The sequence below is a fragment of the Astatotilapia calliptera genome, chromosome 4, assembly GCF_900246225.1.
Source record: "Astatotilapia calliptera chromosome 4, fAstCal1.2, whole genome shotgun sequence".
NCBI classification, from domain to species: Eukaryota; Metazoa; Chordata; class Actinopteri; order Cichliformes; family Cichlidae; genus Astatotilapia; species Astatotilapia calliptera.
The window spans coordinates 24,476,418-24,497,460 of NC_039305.1; the positions used below are offsets into that span (position 1 = coordinate 24,476,418).

General features: G+C 40.5%; 1 protein-coding gene across 1 annotated transcript in view; it reads right to left on the reverse strand.

The window, feature by feature from the left end:
- Positions 1-489: 489 nt before the first annotated feature.
- LOC113021132 (interferon-induced very large GTPase 1-like) overlaps positions 490-21,043 on the reverse strand; it is a 240,720-nt gene continuing 220,166 nt past the window's right edge. The window contains exons 7-8 of the mRNA XM_026165603.1: positions 3,349-5,275; positions 490-3,260 (exon numbers count right to left, since the gene is read on the reverse strand). Coding sequence (XP_026021388.1) covers positions 490-3,260; positions 3,349-5,275 — 4,698 coding nt within the window. The remainder of the gene's footprint in view (positions 3,261-3,348; positions 5,276-21,043) is intronic.

Genomic DNA, 21,043 nt, shown 5'->3' on the forward strand with positions numbered 1-21,043 from the left:
ACATTATAAACATAAATCCCTTAGTTGCTGTGTGGTATATTCCTTATCATGTTTCAACTTAAAATGCAGACATTAAAACACAAGAATACAAATCATATTTCTTTTGTTTTGATAAATACATCAGCAAAAAAACAACAACCCCAAAACAAAACAAAAAAACTAACAAAATACTGTTTTCTATTTCTCCTTCATGAAAACTTTTCTTTTGTCCAGAAATTCTCAAAAACTAGCTGTGGTGATGACAGACTGATTTAATGATGACATTAACACATAATTAAAAAAAAAACAAAACAAACAAAACCTTTTTCCCCCGATTACATTTTAAAATTAATATTGTTCCTAGGTGAGTATTTATTTTAATTAAGCAGATTTCTGTGTACTGGTTTTATCACTGATGAATCATGTAATGATTACACAGTTTAATTTGTGAATAATCAAATGAAAAATGCTGTTATGATTTTCAGCAGCGTCAAAACTGTGGTGACTTATTCACCACATTTCACCCAGACTTTTAATAGCATCTTCTTTAGTGTGTGTTTTCCACTCACTGGGAATCTCAACATCCCCTTTGAATTTTACACCATAGTACTTTTCCAGTTCCTCCTGAAATCGGCACACAAACCATTTCCAGTACTTCAACTTGGACTCATCAGGGGTAATTCTCCAGTTTTCATATGGTTTGCCGGCTGTTCTGTACATTTTATAGGGAACCCTATCATCCGACTCTTCATTAGGGTAAAAACTTTTATCACTTCCAACCACTGTTGTGCAGAACTCAATATCCATTATCTCATTGTTTCTGTAGCTCGTACCATTGATTGCTAAAGATCGATGAAAGGGGACACTGTGATCTTCAGGACTGTGGTAATTAATAGTGTTGGTACAAACAGCTCCACAAAACGGGCAGGTTTCCCAGCAACAGTTACACAGCTGATCGATGAGGATTTTAGCAGGGTTCCATCTGAATTCCTCCATCTTATCCAAGTTAAACTTACTCATCTCCTTTTTTATTGACACAAGACCTTTCTCAATCTCTTCTTTAAGAAATTCTAAATTGTTTATGTCCCTGAAGTTTTGACAATAGACAGATTCAAGAGTCAGTTCATCTTTAAGGAAACTGAAAAACACCTTTGCCCACATGTCTGTGTCTCCTCTTTGTGTTTTGACTTTATTTGTTGCTTCAATCAAAGCTTGACAGACAAACTTGTGCATCCCATCCACATTTTTCCCGAGTATATTTTGAGCTTTTTCTTTGTATTCTCTGAACATGTACATGTTTACTCTCTCACTGATAAAAGCTTCTACTTGCTTCCTTGGACTTTGGATGTAGGTGATGAAAGCATCAAAGTCCTCGTTCTCTGCAAGTGACTTCAACAAATGTTTCTCTAAGTTCAGTCGGTTCCCACTGAATGCTGGGAGATTGCACCTCATCTCTCCAGCGAGATCAATGGCAGTCTTGTTACAGACTGCTTCAACAATGGAAACCTTCAGTTTTTCACAGATCATTTCTCCAAACACAACAGCAGCTGAGTTTCCTTTGCAGAAGCTTCTAAAAATGTTGTAGTATTGTGTTTTCTTGCTTTCCAAGTAAGTGTGTGCATCATTTTTCACTGTGAATTTTTTGTGAGACTCTGAAAGCCAAATGGCTGCCCTGTCAAACACATACAATAAGAGATCAACTGTGAACTCCTTCTTGAAAGCATACTTCTTGTTTTGTTCAAACTGTGTCACTGTCTGCTGAACATTTTGGGCCACTTCTTGTAAGTAAGTTGGACTGTAGCCTCTTGTTGCTACAGGTTTCTTCATAATGGCATCAAGAGACTGGTTTTCAACATTGGTTATTAGTGATATGATCAGTTGCTGGTCTGCATGCTCAAGAAGTCCTTTAAACTGATATTTTAGTTTTTCATACACTTGCCTGGCAAACTTCTGTTCTGTTGTTTTTTGGTGCTTGCGAAGGACTACGTAGTCAGTGTAATCACCGACCTGGGATATTGTTTTGTATCTGCCATTCTTTTTGCATTCAAATATGAGATTCCATTCGAAACCAAGGATATGAAGGATATTTGCCTGGTCATCTTCAAGATTGATGTCCTTAATGGGTTGTGTATCTCTAGTTAATTCTCTCACCAAGTCGCTCCAAACACCATCGAACTGTTTTTGAAGTTCCCTGTCATCTTTTGGTTTGTCTTTTAACTGATGAGCAAGCTCTTTGCTCTTTTGTAGCAGCTTGTTCTCAAATTCTTTCTTCTTATCATCCAGCTTTTTACAAGCTGTCTTCTGCTGAATAACTTCATCCAGTTTTCTTTCTGTTCCAATCACCAGTTCCTCTTGGAACTCCTTTATTTTATTTTCAAATCGGCCTCTCCACTGAACCAGTATTTCTTTGTCTCTGTCATCCTCAAAGTACTTTAACATATCTTTTTTGATTTTTTCAGATGTTTTGCTCATTTCTTTAAAAATATAACTACGCTCAATCTTGTCAGGTCCCCTATTTTCAATTCTGGTGTGAAGCTGGTTTTCAATAGTCAGCATGTTGCTCCTCAGGACCCAGGTCCAGTTCCCATATTCAACCTCAAGTTTTCTGTAAATTGCAATTTCTAGTGAGTTTTTGAAGTTGAAAACAAAGTATTCGTTCATCAGGGCATTCCACAAGTCATGAATTTTGATTTTGAAATGTGAGAGAGTGATCCCAGCAGACTGTTTGGCCTTAGACAGGATGATGTTCTTCAGCTCTTGGATGCTCTCACTGTAGCCTGGATTTGGAGGAGCCATCGGTGGACTTCCCTCCCATAACTGAGCAAAGTATTTCACATCTGTTTGTACATCAAAGGCAATGACGTCACTGAAGCACTCAGCATCACACACTTCCTCTTTAGCAGCTAGCTGAGCCATCAGGTCCAGTTTTTCTTGTAGGCGTCTTTTCCCATCCATGTTTTTCTCAGCAGCTGCGATATCTGTCACATTCTGGTGAACAAACACACAACTGGGAGAAAGTTTAACTTTCTTCATCCTCATGAAAGCCTGAACAACAATCTGCAGGACATCCTGCATGTCAGCTGGATTCTCACCAAAGATGTTGATCAGTGTCATGTTTCCCAGACCAACGGTAAATGTTGCTAATTCATTGTCGTGATGAAGAGTATCATTACTTTCCAGCTCAAGAGCCCGCAGTCCTTCAGTGTCCACCACTAGAACATATTCAAACTGGAAGTCTTTCTTGATTTCCTCTGACACTTTGACCAGCTGCATGAAGGCACCTAGGGATTGAGAGTAACGCAATTTCTATTCTCTGTATGTCCTGTACATGTGGCAGAATCGACAAATAAAGTTGACTTTGACTTTGACCTTTGGTGCACCTGCCTGCACTCACTGCAAACTTCAATCCAAACATGGCATTCAGCATTGTTGACTTTCCACTGCTTTGTACGCCCAAAACTGACAACACAAAAACTCTCTGGTCGCCTAGTTTCTTGATGACTTCATCTAAAAGACTAGAGATCCATGTTAGAGGCACATGACCTGCATCACCATCCATCAGCTCCACTGGGTGTCCTGAAATCATCAGATCTGCAGCCAGTTCAGGATATTTAACCCACTCAGTGTGACTACTCGCTGTTTGTACTGCTCTATGGGCTTCATAGATCTGTCCCATTTCTCTGAAGATGTGCTCCAGGCCAAACATTGCAGACTGCAATGTTTTGGAGATTTGTTCAAGCTCTGTTTGTTTGCTTGTTAACAGATCAGATTTGTCGTGTTTCCTCTTCAGAGTCAAGAGCTCAGTCCACTTTTCATCATAGCTTTGGATAATTGAAGATATCTCATGACTGGTTAGGGCATCTATTAAGATCTGAGTCCATTTCAGGAAGTACTCCTTCTCTTTTGATGTCTCTTTTGATGGCAAAGACAAGAGGCTTTCTGTGAATGACTTCATCAGTTCACTACATGAAGCTTTGCACTGATTTTGTCTTATTTGCATCAGCTGCTGTTGTTTCTGACTTTTTTCCTGCTCAGTGTTTCCTTTAAGGTTATACAGCTCTTTATTTATTCTGCACCACTCATGCCACAGATCGCCTTGACAAGGGAGAAATGTATCTTTGATCTTTGAATTTTCCTCCTTTTGAAGCATATTAACTGTTTTCATTGCAGCAGACTTCCCTTTTTGACAGACTTCATCATCTTCATCCACTCTGACTCCAGGGACCTTGGCCATGATTTCAAGCTGGAAGGATCTATGAGGTCCAGATAAAATCTCTCTGATAATTCCTTTCAATCCTTCAGAAACATCTGACTGACTTCTGTCTTTCACACCCATTTTGTATTTTCCATCTTTCACTTGAACTGCACCACAATCATTATCAGCAATGAGAATAATCAAAGGATTTGGTGACTTGAAAACGTCTTGGATTACTGTGGTACTTTTCTGGCCTTTTTCCAGAGTCGGCACAAGAACAACAGTGACTGAAGATTTTTCTGTCAGTATCTCGCGCTGTTTTTCAAATGACAGAGCATCACCATGAAGATTACAAAAGGCAGTGCAGTCTGTGAAGGAGTCATTGGGTTTTCCAGCAGGGTAGTACCAGGCAATCTCTGCCACACCATCCATCAGCAGGCGAGATTTGGTGCTACCTGGACAGTTCCTGTGGAAGAAGGTGCTGTGACGGTCATTGATCACAGTGTTCATGAGCTGAGATTTTGACACTGGAAGTGAACCCAGGCGAAAGAAAAACACCATGGGTGTCTCAGCTTTGCAGATGGGCATTGTCTTCATGGTGATAGCATCTGAATTATCCTTGATGTGAGTTTTCTTCCATGTTTTTGTTATCTGCCTGAGTGTCCACAAAGGACATTCAATATCCATTGTGACTGGGTCAGGGACAAGCAAAAGTAAGGCGTACTGACACTGGGATAGCTTTGTAACCAGGTTCTGCTTCAGAAAACTGTCTGAGCAGTGAAATACTGCCATCTGAACATCCATTGGATGCACATGTGACTGTTTTGATTTCATCACTGATTGGAAGTCAGACACTGAAACAGACTGTGAACCGCTCATATCAGGATTGTCTTGTCTTACAAGAATATATCTGGCTCTGTAGTCTAAGATCATCATCCTCTGAAGAAAAGTATGAGCTAAATCTTCCTCGAATGTGTCATAGCTCTGTTTCACAGGGGGACCTATTTCAAGGAAGTCTGCTGGTGACATCTTCTGTTGAAATTTGTCTTTAAGGTGAAGTCTTCTGAGTAGTATTTTAGCTTCTCTTTTATGTTTCTTTCTCTTGGATGAGAGGTGAAACGTTTTCAAGAAATCAAAAGAACAGCAGATGCATTTCTTTCCAAGCTCTTTAGATTCTCTCTTATGTTGTTTCCTTGTGCAGATTTCTTCAGAAAACTCAAATGACTCCTGCAAATAAATCAATTTTTGTATTTACTGTTGGAGAGAACAATGACATTTTACCTTGTGAATTTTACAAAATAAATGAGCGTTTCAAACCTTATCCTTGTATTCAGTCTCATCCATATTGAGGGTACCTGTAGATCGGCAATGGTTTAAGAGATTAACAGAGGAACAGATTACTACATCATGGAAAATGTTATAGTTCTGCTCAAACATTTGTACATATCTACTCAATTTAATTGGTCTTTCATTGTTTGTTTTTTTAAGTATGCTAAATATACTGAAGAAATCAGAGCATAACAACACAGAATGAAAAAAAATAAATAAAATTTTTTGTGGTGAACAAAAAGTGTTAACAATATAATGTTGGCCACAGCTTGTGTCAGTGATTGTTTTACCCTGTTGATATTTTTAACCAGCTTCCTAGGGCTGTCAGCTACATTGGTTTACAGTTAATGGATTAAACTTATCAGAAGTTAAGTGGTGGAATTCCTGGCAATTTTAATGTGATCATTCATTGTGTTGTGTTGCTGTAGTACCAGCATACAGCATATTATTTATATTCTGCTACTCTAGTAATCAACATCATGACAAGAGCTGTTCAGTTAAATGAGATATGACAAAAAGCCAATATTTCAAAGTAATTAATTTAATGGTTCAGAATCTGCAAGTCAATATGACTGTGCACAAACCTAAAAGTAACAAACATCAACTGAACTAAAGGACCCTACATTGTCAAATTTGAGACATTTAGAACAGAGTGGCCAGTTCAAATTTGATATATTTTTAAAGTGTTGTTTTGTGGTGAATGAACTGTGATGTACTACTTTTAATGAAAAGTCAAAAGCCTTGCCAAGACCTTTAGATTGAACTCAGACCTTGCTTCACTGAAATATTGTAGGTGGTGCTATAGAGCCAATTTGCCCAAACCACAGGCATGATTTAAAAAAAATGAAAGTGTTTATGGCCTCCGAGGAGCGTGCCACGTTTCATGACTGTGACTGTTAAATTAAAACTTAGAATTTTCACACTAAAGTCTTAAGTGTATTCAGACTGCATTTTGGGTGAATATTGTAAACCTGTGAGGAGGAGCACAACAAAGTACAAGACGTGACACTTCCTGTTACCACTAGATGGGATGTACTTACTTTTTGGTATGATTGCAAGTGAGCTGCTTTTCTTCATTTTGTACTCTGGTTGTTGACATGACATGGCAGTTTTATAGTCTTAAAAGATAAAATTTTATTCAGTTAGTAGCATCAGTTGAACTACTGTAAATGGTGAGACATTTTCTGTTTTACATGGGTCTATTGTTATAAAACCTGTTTTCATTATAAAATGTTTAAAACTTGATGCCAAACCCCAAAAATGTTCTATAGTGTGACTGTGTCAACCCTGCTTCAAGAAATATTAAGTTTTATAAATGAAAAAACAAAGCTTACAAATAACCCTGACATAACTGTAGTAAACCACAATATTTTTTACATATATTACACTCAAGCATGGCACTGGATGTGCAGATGATTAAAGATAATTTTGACATGATAGATTAATCATGTGATATTGGGGATGGAAAACTGAAAGCTCTGTGTTGCATTTTACTTTTGGAAACTTTAGGAACCACAAGTAAGTCTTCAAGCAAACTGAACATTAATTACACATGTACGTCAGTTTAGTGTGTTTATTTTCTCTCTTCTTACCTTTTGATGCCAAGTTTTCTAAATTCTGCAGCAGGTCATTCCTTTCCATCACTTTCAAAACCTCAATTGTTTTCTTCACTAAGCCTTCATTGTACATCTCCTTCATCTTATCCACTGTGTCCATTATGGTTGCTTTTTCCAAATGTCTCTTTCGGATTGGATAGACTTCATCCTGCTGCAGGATCCATTTGAACTTTTCAAACTCCTCATGTGACAAATCCTCCAATATTCTCATCAGTTGGATAGTTATTTGCAAGGGTTTTTCTTGGTCCTCCATGTCTTACTAATCCTGTTCAGAATTTACAAATAAGAAGCTTAAAATGATATAAATACTCTTCACTATGTAGCATTAAAAACAAACACGATAAAGCAATAAAAATCTGTATGTTGTAAATATAAAACAAAATAAGTCCAGTATTATAGAATGAAACCAAAGATCAAAGCCTGTTTTCATGTCCAGAACATGGGAATAGCCAGTGAATTCAACATTAATGAATAAATGCTACGGAAGTAGTAGTCCAGAAGTCCAACTTTTTGTGCGATGGTTAGCATCTTCCTCTGCCTTTTGGGTGCTACCGCAGCTGCCTTTGACGGTGCAAAACGTTTCGCTGACATTGTTGTGTTTGTTGGGGAGAAAACTTGCAAACATACAGTGCAGCACTTCAGAGTCACACTGCTAGCAATCAAAGATTTATGTAAATTTGACAAGTGGAATGCATTCTGTACTGTACAGGAGACACGGCACGGAGGAGATTGTTTGACAATGGTCTACAGCTGATCAGGACGCAGAACACAATGCGCTGTAAAAAAGAAAAAAAAAAAACAGCATGCAAAACTGCACAAAAAAATCTGTGAAACAGCGAGGCCGCGAAAAGTGAACCGCGTTATAGCGAGGGACCTCTGTATAAGGCAAAAAGAGAGTTTGTCCAATTCTTGTTGCGGGATAAATAAATGTGCCAGATTAAATTCCTTAATTAATTAATTTAAAAACAAAACACAGGAAAAGGCATAATGAATATCTAGAAGACCACCCTAACACAGCAGACAGTTGAGACCAGAGAGTAGCTCTGCAGGGCAGGGTCAGTCAGTAGTCAGTGGTCGTATTTTATGTTTAAAGACTAGGAACTCTCTTCTGTAAGCAACAGTTGGATGTTAGACTGTTTTTGTCAGACCTGAGAAGGAAGCCAACGGTGACTTTTTATCCCAACAAATTGTGCATTGGTAGCATTTGGTGAAAATCTGTTGAGAAAGGGTAATAATGAATTTATGGTTTTGATGGATGTGTGACTGTGGATGCCTTGACATGTATCAGTGTTTGGGTGATTAAAGGTTTGGTGTTTAAGCATTAGTGCTGATGAGTGAGGAGCAACAAAAAAAAGAAAAAAAAGAAGAAGAAAAAAGTTACATATAGCACATATATAGCAAAGGAGATATTTCTTTGTCTTGACAGTAGCCCATCAAAATGAAAATGTCCAATGGCCTTTCTTAAGAGAGATAAGTGATCATGTATTTCCAGGATTTCAGGTGGAATTTATGCTGTAATGAGTTCCTTTCGAGTTTTGTTTAATTACCGTATTTTTCGGACCGGATTATAAGGCGCACTGTCGATGAACAGGTCTGTTTTCACGGAGCCCCTCTGATGACATGGTCCAGAAAATAAATAAATTGTGGCCACAAAATACTACTTCGTGGGCACGAAATACTTATTTGTGCCCACGAAATACTATTTCAAGGGCACAAAATAGGTATAACATGCACACGAAATGCTAATTTGTGGGCACAAAACACTTGACCAATAACCGTGATCCTTCCCAGGCCCTTGCAGTTGGTTGACAATAAAATCTATCCCGACGTCCAGGTCATACTTACGTCTGTAAAGCAACTGTCACGGACCCGGTTCCAGGGACTCTGGGTCTGTGAGCAGTATGGACTATGATGATGATGATTATTATTATTATATTACATGGGTGTGTTCTGCTCTGTTGCTTTTCCTGCGCTCCATGTTTGTGTTTTGGCAGGTGTGTGTGTTTGTGGGCGTGGTTGTGACAGGCATCTTCAGGCCTGGTGGGTGTGGCCCTGCCAGTTGACCGGTCACACCCAAGGATCTCCACACACACCTGGCGCTGATCAAGCCTCGTCAGAGGAGCTACAAAGCAGTGTGGCTCAGAGCTCCTCGACGCTGGATCATTGAGTAACTACCCGTCAGTGTTTCCAGCAAAGTCAGTTCATGCTAAGTATCGCTGTTGAGTTGTGGGTTAACGGCTGCCTTTGTGGTTTTCCAGCAGGAGTGCGGGAACGGGAGAGCAGCGAGCACAAGTTTCACGGGAACGGAGACATGGAGCACGGGCACTGAGAAGGAGACGCACGGGGAATTTATTGTGTACTATTTACTCCTGCATCTTGGGTCCTCCTTCCCCACACACCCACGGTCTGCCACACAGACCGTAACAGCAACTGGGCTCTCAATATCCTGTTTAAATGCCTCTCCGTAATAATGGTTCCTGCATTGCCAGGCTTTTCAAAATGTATTTGTAGCTCATTCCCAGCCTAAAATCAAACTCAATCATACTGTCTCTGTCCATGGTGTATAGGTTTAGCTTACGCTATGCTTATGTCTCTACGCAGCTGTCCAGGAATTGTATCAATATGATGTGCGCACGTTATCTATTTCGTTGCCACAAATGCGTAATTCGTTGCCACATTATACTCAATTCGTGCCCACAAATTAGCATTTCGTGTGCACGTTATACCTATTTCGTGCCCTCGAAATAGTATTTCGAGGGCATGAAGTAGTATTTTGTGGCCACAATTTATTTATTTTTTGGACCATGTCATCAGAGGGGCTCTGTATGTTTTCATACAGTAAGGCACACCGGATTATAAGGCGCATTAAGCAAAACAAAAGAGTCAGATAAGTGAAACTTAACTCATTCTTCTTGCTTCCTCCCCTTCCGTACCATTGAATCATTAATGTTGAATTCTCTTGCAGCTGCTCTATTCCAATGTTGTTGCAGTATATTAATGACTAACCTCGTATTGTGGATGGATTATCTCCACAATACAAATTATGGAATTCTGCATAAATTGGTTCCAACTATAGGGGGTTTTCAGCCTCCCTGGGAAAGTATGCCAGGGTGCTGGAAAGGAGAGTCAGTCCGTTAGTCGAAGACCCAGGACGATAATCTGGACAAGCTGGAGGAGGTGGCTGGGGAGTGTTGCGCGGGGCCTTCTCTACTTAGGTTGCTGCCCCATTGTAGAGCTGGGCGATAGAATGATAACGATATGTATCGCGATATAACTTTTTCTCGCTAGAAAAATTAAACTATCGCGATAGACCTCGCCGCTCTTGTCCTCTTTAAAAAAAAAAGAAAAAAAAAAAAAGAACAGCCAATCCAAATTAAGTAGAGAAAACAGATGATGGTTCCAATGCCGGAGAGATTGTCGAACGGAAGAGCCATAGAAGTTCCGTAGTGTGAAGGTATTTCGGCTATTTCAAGTCTGACAAAAAACAGAGTAGCGTGCACTGTAAATTGTGCCGAAAGCAAGTCTGGAAATACAATAAACTGGTGCATGCGCTACGTCCACAGGTACCCGGGTATTTTTGAAAACGCAGATTTTTCTATGTGTTTGCACCTTTCGTCCACACGTAAACAGCGTTTTTGGTCACTGAAAACGAAGATTTTTAAAAACTCCGGCCAGGGTGGATATTTTTTAAAACGAAAACGGAAAATCTCCGTTTTCAAAAATACCCGTGCACGTGTGGACGTAGCCTCAGTCTCTGACTGGAAGCGCTAATTCGTCATTCGGCTTTTGTCAGACTAAAGTAACTGTTAAAACTGTTTGAAAAGCTAAGCTATACAACAAGGAGAGATTGAGAATTTCCTTTTAGTTCTCAGTTTATTTGATATTGACAAAAGTTAGTCAGTTTTGTCTGTTCTTCTGTAAAACAAACTAAGATTTATTTTTAGAATTAATAATTTGTTTCTAAGTGGAATTGACAATTTAGTCTGTTTCATTTGTTCTATTTTGAAACTTAAACGCTTTAGCGGCTGCCTTTTGTGTAGTTTGCAATATTTGCCTTTATTTATCTGAAAAAGTCTCATGTTCCTTAAGTACATCTACCCTGTTGAACTTATTATGGGAAATAAATATTTAAATAAAAACAAGCTGCTGATTATTTCACATTTTACTTGTGAGCAACGGCACATTTAAATCTTACAAATATAGTTATTTAGCGTGATAGATATCGTTATCGCCTGAAATGAAAAAAACATATCGTGATATGAAAAAATCTTATATCGCCCAGCTCTACCCCATTGCAACACTGATTTTTATTTACTGGAATTCCTTGCATAAAAGGGAGCTTCTTGCATCCAGAGTGAATAGTAAAAGCCGCATTAGGAGGGGGTAGAACGGAAGTGTAGATTTTGGGTAGTTTCCAAAAGTGCTTAGCGCGCAGTTGGAATATGTGAACACAGAGAGACAGAACTCAGCTTTTTGGCAATTAGTAGTCAGTAACACCATTAAATAACTAACCAGCCTGTGCCAGGAATCTTTGTCAACTGATCCCTGCAACCGTGCACTGAATTTTTAGAGAAAATAAACTAAGTTGAAACCATTAAATAACTAACCAGCGTGTGTCAGGGATCTGTGTCAGCTGATCCCTGCAACCGTGCACTGAAGTTTTAGATCAAATAAACTAAGCTGAAACCATTAAATAACTAACCAGCCTGTGCCAGCGATCTGTGTCAGCTGATCCCTGCAACCGTGCACTTACGTCTTAGATCAAATAAACTAAGCTGAAACCATTAAATAACTAACCAGCCTGTGCCAGCGATCTGTGTCAGCTGATCCCTGCAACCGTGCACTGAAGTTTTAGATCAAATAAACTAAGCTGAAACCATTAAATAACCAACCAGCCTGTGCCAGAGATCTGTGTCAGCTGATCCCTGCGAACGTGGACTGAAGTTTTAGATCAAATAAACAAAGCTGAAACCATTAAATAACTAACCAGCGATCTGTGTCAGCTGATCCCTGCGACCGTGCACTGAAGTTTTAGATAAAATAAACTAAGTTGAAACCATTAAATAACTAACCAGCCTGTGCCAGCGATCTGTGTCAGCGGATCCCTGCAACCGTGCACTGAAGTTTTAGATAAAATAAACTAAGTTGAAACCATTAAATAACTAACCAGCCTGTGCAAGGGATCTGTGTCAGCTGATCCCTGCAACCGCGCACTGAAGTTTTAGATAAACTAAGCTGAAACCATTAAATAACTAACCAGCCTGTGCCAGCGATCTGTGTCAGCTGATCCCTGCAACCGTGCACTGAAGTTTTAGATAAAATAAACCAAACCGAAACCATTAAATAACTAACCAGCCTGTGCCAGCGATCTGTGTCAGCTGATTCCTGCAACCGTGCACTGAAGTTTTAGATAAACTAAGTTGAAACCATTAAATAACTAACCAGCCTGTGCCAGCGATCTGTGTCAGCTGATCCCTGCAACCGTGCACTGAAGTTTTAGATAAACTAAGCTGAAACCATTAAATAACTAACCAGCCTGTGCCAGCGATCTGTGTCAGCTGATCCCTGCAACCGTGCACTGAAGTTTTAGATAAACTAAGCTGAAACCATTAAATAACTAACCAGCCTGTGCCAGCGATCTGTTTCAGCTGATTCCTGCAACCGTGCACTGAAGTTTTTTATGATAAACTAAGTTGAAACCATTTAAATAACTAACCAGCCTGTGCCAGCGATCTGTGTCAGCTGATCCCTGCAACCGTGCACTGAAGTTTTAGAGAAAATAAACTAAGCTGAAACCATTAAATAACTAACCAGCGTGTGTCAGGGATCTGTGTCAGCTGATCTTTGCGACCATGCACTGAAGTCTTAGATCAAATAAACTAACCTGAAACCATTTAAATAACTAACCAGCCTGTGACAGCGATCTGTGTCAGCGGATCCCTGCAACCGTGCACTGAAGTTTTAGATCAAATAAACTAAGTTGAAACCATTAAATAACTAACCAGCCTGTGCCAGGGATCTGTGTCAGCTGATCCCTGCAACCGCGCACTGAAGTTTTAGATAAACTTGGCTGAAACCATTAAATAACTAACCAGCCTGTGCAAGGGATCTGTGTCAGCTGATCCCTGCAACCGCGCACTGAAGTTTTAGATAAACTTGGCTGAAACCATTAAATAACTAACCAGCCTGTACCAGCGATCTGTTTCAGCTGATCCCTGCAACCGTGCACTGAAGTTTTAGATAAACTAAGCTGAAACCATTAAATAACTAACCAGCCTGTGCCAGCGATCTGTGTCAGCTGATTCCTGCAACCGTGCACTGAAGTTTTAGATAAACTAAGCTGAAACCATTAAATAACTAACCAGCCTGTGCCAGCGATCTGTGTCAGCTGATCCCTGCAACCGTGCACTGAAGTTTTAGATAAACTTGGCTGAAACCATTAAATAACTAACCAGCCTGTACCAGCGATCTGTTTCAGCTGATCCCTGCAACCGTGCACTGAAGTTTTAGATAAACTAAGCTGAAACCATTAAATAACTAACCAGCCTGTGCCAGCGATCTGTGTCAGCTGATCCCTGCAACCGTGCACTTACGTCTTAGATCAAATAAACTAAGCTGAAACCATTAAATAACTAACCAGCCTGTGCCAGCGATCTGTGTCAGCTGATCCCTGCAACCGTGCACTGAAGTTTTAGATCAAATAAACTAAGCTGAAACCATTAAATAACTAACCAGCCTGTGCCAGCGATCTGTGTCAGCTGATCCCTGCAACCGTGCACTGAAGTTTTAGATCAAATAAACTAAGCTGAAACCATTAAATAACTAACCAGCCTGTGCCAGCGATCTGTGTCAGCTGATCCCTGCGAACGTGGACTGAAGTTTTAGATCAAATAAACTAAGCTGAAACCATTAAATAACTAACCAGCGATCTGTGTCAGCTGATCCCTGCGACCGTGCACTGAAGTTTAAGATAAAATAAACTAAGTTGAAACCATTAAATAACTAACCAGCCTGTGCAAGGGATCTGTGCCAGCGATCTGTTTCAGCTGATCTTTGCGAACGTGCACTGAAGTCTTAGATCAAATAAACTAACCTGAAACCATTAAATAACTAACCAGCCTGTGCCAGCGATCTGTGTCAGCTGATCCCTGCAACCGTGCACTGAAGTTTTAGATCAAATAAACTAAGCTGAAACCATTAAATAACCAACCAGCCTGTGCCAGAGATCTGTGTCAGCTGATCCCTGCGAACGTGGACTGAAGTTTTAGATCAAATAAACTAAGCTGAAACCATTAAATAACTAACCAGCCTGTGCCAGCGATCTGTGTCAGCTGATCCCTGCAACCGTGCACTGAAGTTTTAGAGAAAATAAACTAAGTTGAAACCATTAAATAACTAACCAGCCTGTGCCAGGAATCTTTGTCAACTGATCCCTGCAACCGTGCACTGAATTTTTAGAGAAAATAAACTAAGTTGAAACCATTAAATAACTAACCAGCCTGTGCCAGGGATCTGTGTCAGCTGATCCCTGCAACCGTGCACTGAAGTTTTAGATCAAATAAACTAAGTTGAAACCATTAAATAACTAACCAGCCTGTGCCAGCGATCTGTGTCAGCTGATCCCTGCAACCGTGCACTGAAGTTTTAGATCAAATAAACTAAGCTGAAACCATTAAATAACCAACCAGGCTGTGCCAGAGATCTGTGTCAGCTGATCCCTGCGAACGTGGACTGAAGTTGTAGATCAAATAAACTAAGCTGAAACCATTAAATAACTAACCAGCCTGTGCCAGCGATCTGTGTCAGCTGATCCCTGCAACCGTGCACTGAAGTTTTAGATAAAATAAACTAAGTTGAAACCATTAAATAACTAGCCAGCCTGTGCCAGCGATCTGTTTCATCTGATCCCTGCAACCGTGCACTGAAGTTTTAGATAAACTAAGTTGAAACCATTAAATAACTAACCAGCCTGTGCCAGCGATCTTTGTCAGCTGATCCCTGCAACCGTGCACTGAAGTTTTAGATAAACTAAGCTGAAACAATTAAATAACTAACCAGCCTGTGCCAGCGTTCTGTTTCAGCTGATCTTTGCGAATGTGCACTGAAGTCTTAGATCAAAATAAACTAAGCTGAAACCACGAAATAAATAACCAGCCTGTGCCAGCGATCTGTGTCAGCTGATCCCTGCGAACGTGCACTGAAGTTTTAGATCAAATAAACTAAGCTGAAACCATTAAATAACTAACCAGCCTGTGCCAGCGATCTGTGTCAGCTGATCCCTGCAACCGTGCACTGAAGTTTTAGAGAAAATAAACTAAGTTGAAACCATTAAATAACTAACCAGCGTGTGTCAGGGATCTGTGTCAGCTGATCCCTGCAACCGTGCACTGAAGTTTTAGATAAAATAAACCAAACCTAAACCATTAAATAACTAACCAGCCTGTGCCAGCGATCTGTGTCAGCTGATCCCTGCGAACGTGGACTGAAGTCTTAGATCAAATAAACTAAGCTGAAACCATTAAATAACTAACCAGCCTGTGCCAGCGATCTGTTTCAGCTGATCTTTGCGAATGTGCACTGAAGTCTTAGATCAAAATAAACTAAGCTGAAACCACGAAATAACTAACCAGCCTGTGCCAGCGATCTGTGTCAGCTGATCCCTGCAACCGTGCACTGAAGTCTTAGATCAAATAAACTAAGCTGAAACCATTAAATAACTAACCAGCCTGTGCCAGCGATCTGTGTCAGCTGATCCCTGCGACCGTGCACTGAAGTTTTAGATAAAATAAACTAAGTTGAAACCATTAAATAACTAACCAGCCTGTGCCAGCGATCTGTTTCAGCTGATCCCTGCGAACGTGGACTGAAGTCTTAGATCAAAATAAACTAAGCTGAAACCACAAAATAACTAACCAGCCTGTGCCAGCGATCTGTGTCAGCTGATCCCTGCAACCGTGCACTGAAGTCTTAGATCAAAATAAACTAAGCTGAAACCACGAAATAACTAACCAGCCTGTGCCAGCGATCTGTGTCAGCTGATCCCTGCAACCGTGCACTGAAGTTTTAGAGAAAATAAACTAAGTTGAAACCATTAAATAACTAACCAGCGTGTGTCAGGGATCTGTGTTAGCTGATCCCTGCAACCGTGCACTGAAGTTTTAGATAAAATAAACCAAACCGAAACCATTAAATAACTAACCAGCCTGTGCCAGCGATCTGTGTCAGCTGATCCCTGCGACCGTGCACTGAAGTTTTAGATCAAATAAACTAAGCTGAAACCATTAAATAACTAACCAGCCTGTGCCAGCGATCTGTGTCAGCTGATCCCTGCGAACGTGGACTGAAGTTTTAGATCAAATAAACAAAGCTGAAACCATTAAATAACTAACCAGCCTGTGCCAGCGATCTGTGTCAGCTGATCCCTGCGACCGTGCACTGAAGTTTTAGATAAAATAAACTAAGTTGAAACCATTAAATAACTAACCAGCCTGTGCCAGGGATCTGTGTCAGCTGATCCCTGCAACCGTGCACTGAAGTCTTAGATCAAAATAAACTAAGCTGAAACCACGAAATAACTAACCAGCCTGTGCCAGCGATCTGTGTCAGCTGATCCCTGCAACCGTGCACTGAAGTTTTAGATAAAATAAACTAAGCTGAAACCATTAAATAACTAACCAGCCTGTGCCAGCGATCTGTTTCAGCTGATCTTTGCGAACGTGCACTGAAGTCTTAGATCAAATAAACTAAGCTGAAACCACTAAATAACTAACCAGCGTGTGTCAGGAATCTGTGTTAGCTGAAATCTGCGACCGTGCACTGAAGTTTTAGATTAAATAAACCAAACCTAAACCATTAAATAACTAACCAGCCTGTGCCAGCGATCTGTGTCAGCTGATCCCTGCAACCGTGCACTGAAGTTTTAGAGAAAATAAACTAAGTTGAAACCATTAAATAACTAACCAGCGTGTGTCAGGGATCTGTGTTAGCTGATCCCTGCAACCGTGCACTGAAGTTTTAGATAAAATAAACCAAACCGAAACCATTAAATAACTAACCAGCCTGTGCCAGCGATCTGTGTCAGCTGATCCCTGCAACCGTGCACTGAAGTTTTAGATAAAATAAACTAAGTTGAAACCATTAAATAACTAACCAGCCTGTGCCAGCGATCTTTGTCAACTGATCCCTGCAACCGTGCACTGAATTTTTAGAGAAAATAAACTAAGTTGAAACCATTAAATAACTAACCAGCGTGTGTCAGGGATCTGTGTTAGCTGATCCCTGCAACTGTGCACTGAAGTTTTACAGAAAATAAAGTAAGCTGAAACAATTAAATAACTAACCAGCCTGTGCCAGGGATCTGTGTCAGCTGATCCCTGCAACCGTGCACTGAAGTTTTAGAGAAAATAAACTAAGCTGAAACAATTAAATAACTAACCAGCCTGTGCCAGGGATCTGTTTCAGCTGATCTTTGCGAATGTGCACTGAAGTCTTAGATCAAAATAAACTAAGCTGAAACCACGAAATAACTAACCAGCCTGTGCCAGCGATCTGTGTCAGCTGATCCCTGCGACCGTGCACTGAAGTTTTAGAGAAAATAAACTAAGTTGAAACCATTAAATAACTAACCAGCGTGTGTCAGGGATCTGTGTTAGCTGATCCCTGCAACCGTGCACTGAAGTTTTAGATAAAATAAACCAAACCGAAACCATTAAATAACTAACCAGCCTGTGCCAGCGATCTGTGTCAGCTGATCCCTGCAACCGTGCACTGAAGTTTTAGATCAAATAAACTAAGCTGAAACCATTAAATAACTAACCAGCGTGTGTCAGGAATCTGTGTCAGGGATCTGTGTCAGCTGATCCCTGCAACCGTGCACTGAAGTTTTAGATAAAATAAACTAAGTTGAAACCATTAAATAACTAACCAGCCTGTGCCAGCGATCTGTGTCAGCTGATCCCTGCAACCGTGCACTGAAGTTTTAGATCAAATAAACTAAGCTGAAACCATTAAATAACTAACCAGCGTGTGTCAGGGATCTGTGTTAGCTGATCCCTGCAACCGTGCACTGAAGTTTTAGATAAACTAAGCTGAAACCATTAAATAACTAACCAGCCTGTGCCAGCGATCTGTGTCAGCTGATCCCTGCGAACGTGGACTGAAGTTTTAGATCAAATAAACTAAGCTGAAACCATTAAATAACTAACCAGCCTGTGCCAGCGATCTGTGTCAGGGATCTGTGTCAGCTGATCCCTGCAACCGTGCACTGAAGTTTTAGATCAAATAAACTAAGTTAAAACCATTAAATAACTAACCAGCCTGTGCCAGGGATCTGTGTCAGCTGATCCCTGCAACCGTGCACTGAAGTTTTAGATAAACTAAGCTGAAACCATTAAATAACTAACCAGCCTGTGCCAGCGATCTGTGTCAGCTGATCCCTGCAACCGTGCACTGAAGTTTTAGATAAAATAAACTAAGCTGAAACCATTAAATAACTAACCAGCCTGTGCCAGCGATCTGTGTCAGTGGATCCCTGCGAACTTGCACTGAAGTCTTAGATCAAATAAACAAAGTTGAAACCATTAAATAACCAACCAGCCTGTGCCAGCGATCTGTGTCAGCTGATCTTTGCGAACATGCACTGAAGTTTTAGATCAAATAAACCAAACCTAAACCATTAAATAACTAACCAGCCTGTGCCAGCGATCTGTGTCAGCTGATCCCTGCAACCGTGCACTGAAGTTTTAGATAAAATAAACTAAGTTGAAACCATTAAATAACTAACCAGCGTGTGTCAGGGATCTGTGTCAGCTGATCCCTGCAACCGTGCACTGAAGTTTTAGATAAAATAAACCAAACCGAAACCATTAAATAACTAACCAGCCTGTGCCAGCGATCTGTGTCAGCTGATCCCTGCAACCGTGCACTGAAGTTTTAGATAAACTAAGCTGAAACCATTAAATAACTAACCAGCCTGTGCCAGCGATCTGTGTCAGCTGATCCCTGCAACCGTGCACTGAAGTTTTAGATAAAATAAACCAAACCGAAACCATTAAATAACTAACCAGCCTGTGCCAGCGATCTGTGTCAGCTGATCCCTGCAACCGTGCACTGAAGTTTTAGATAAACTAAGCTGAAACCATTAAATAACTAACCAGTCTGTACCAGCGATTCTGTGTCAGCTGATCCCTGCAACCGTGCACTGAAGTTTTAGATTAAATAAACCAAACCTAAACCATTAAATAACTAACCAGCCTGTGCCAGCGATCTGTGTCAGCTGATCCCTGCAACCGTGAACTGAAGTTTTAGATAAACTAAGCTGAAACCATTAAATAACTAACCAGCCTGTGCCAGCTATCTTTGTCATCTGATCCCTGCAACCGTGCACTGAAGTTTTAGATAAACTAAGCTGAAACCATTAAATAACTAACCAGCCTGTGCCAGCTATCTTTGTCATCTGATCCCTGCAACCGTGCACTGAAGTTTTAGATAAACTTGGCTGAAACCATTAAATAACTAACCAGCCTGTACCAGCGATCTGTTTCAGCTGATCCCTGCAACCGTGCACTGAAGTTTTAGATAAAATAAACTAAGTTGAAACCATTAAATAACTAACCAGCCTGTGCCAGCGATCTTTGTCAGGTGATCCTTGCAAACGTGCACTGATGTTTTAGATAAAATTAACTAAGTTGAAACCATTAAATAACTAACCAGCCTGTGCCAGGGATCTGTGTCAGCTGATCCCTGCAACCGTGCACTGAAGTTTTAGATCAAATAAACTAAGCTGAAACCATTAAATAACTAACCAGCCTGTGCCAGCGATCTGTTTCAGCTGATCCCTGCAACCGTGCACTGAAGTTTTAGATCAAATAAACTAAGCTGAAACCATTAAATAACTAACCAGCCTGTGCCAGCGATCTGTGTCAGCTGATCCCTGCAACCGTGCACTGAAGTCTTAGATCAAATAAACTAAGCTGAAACCATTAAATAACTAACCAGCCTGTGCCAGCGATCTGTGTCAGCTGATCCCTGCAACCGTGCACTGAAGTTTTAGATCAAATAAACTAAGCTGAAACCATTAAATAACTAACCAGCCTGTGCCAGGATCTGTGTCAGCTGATCCCTGCGACCGTGCACTGAAGTTTTAGATAAAATAAACTAAGTTGAAACCATTAAATAACTAACCAGCCTGTGCCAGCGATCTGTGTCAGCTGATCCCTGCAACCGTGCACTGAAGTTTTAGATCAAATAAACTAAGCTGAAACCATTAAATAACTAACCAGCCTGTGCCAGCGATCTGTGTCAGCTGATCCCTGCAACCGTGCACTGAAGTTTTAGATAAACTAAGCTGAAACCATTAAATAACTAACCAGCCTGTGCCAGCGATCTGTGTCAGCTGATCCCTGCAACCGTGCACTGAAGTTTTAGATCAAATAAACTAAGCTGAAACCATTAAATAACCAACCAGCCTGTGCCAGAGATCTGTGTCAGCTGATCCCTGCGAACGTGGACTGAAGTTTTAGATCAAAATAAACTAAGCTGAAACCATTAAATAACTAACCAGCCTGTGCCAGAGATCTGTGTCAGCTGATCCCTGCGAACGTGGACTGAAGTTTTAGATAAAATAAACTAAGTTGAAACCATTAAATAACTAACCAGCCTGTGCCAGCGATCTGTGTCAGCTGATCCCTGCAACTGTGCACTGAAGTTTTACAGAAAATAAACTAAGCTGAAACCATTAAATAACTAACCAGCCTGTGCAAGGGATCTGTGTCAGCTGATCCCTGCAACCGTGCACTGAAGTTTTACAGAAAATAAACTAAGCTGAAACCATTAAATAACTAACCAGCCTGTACCAGCGATCTGTTTCAGCTGATCCCTGCAACCGCGCACTGAAGTTTTAGATCAAATAACCTAAGTTAAAACC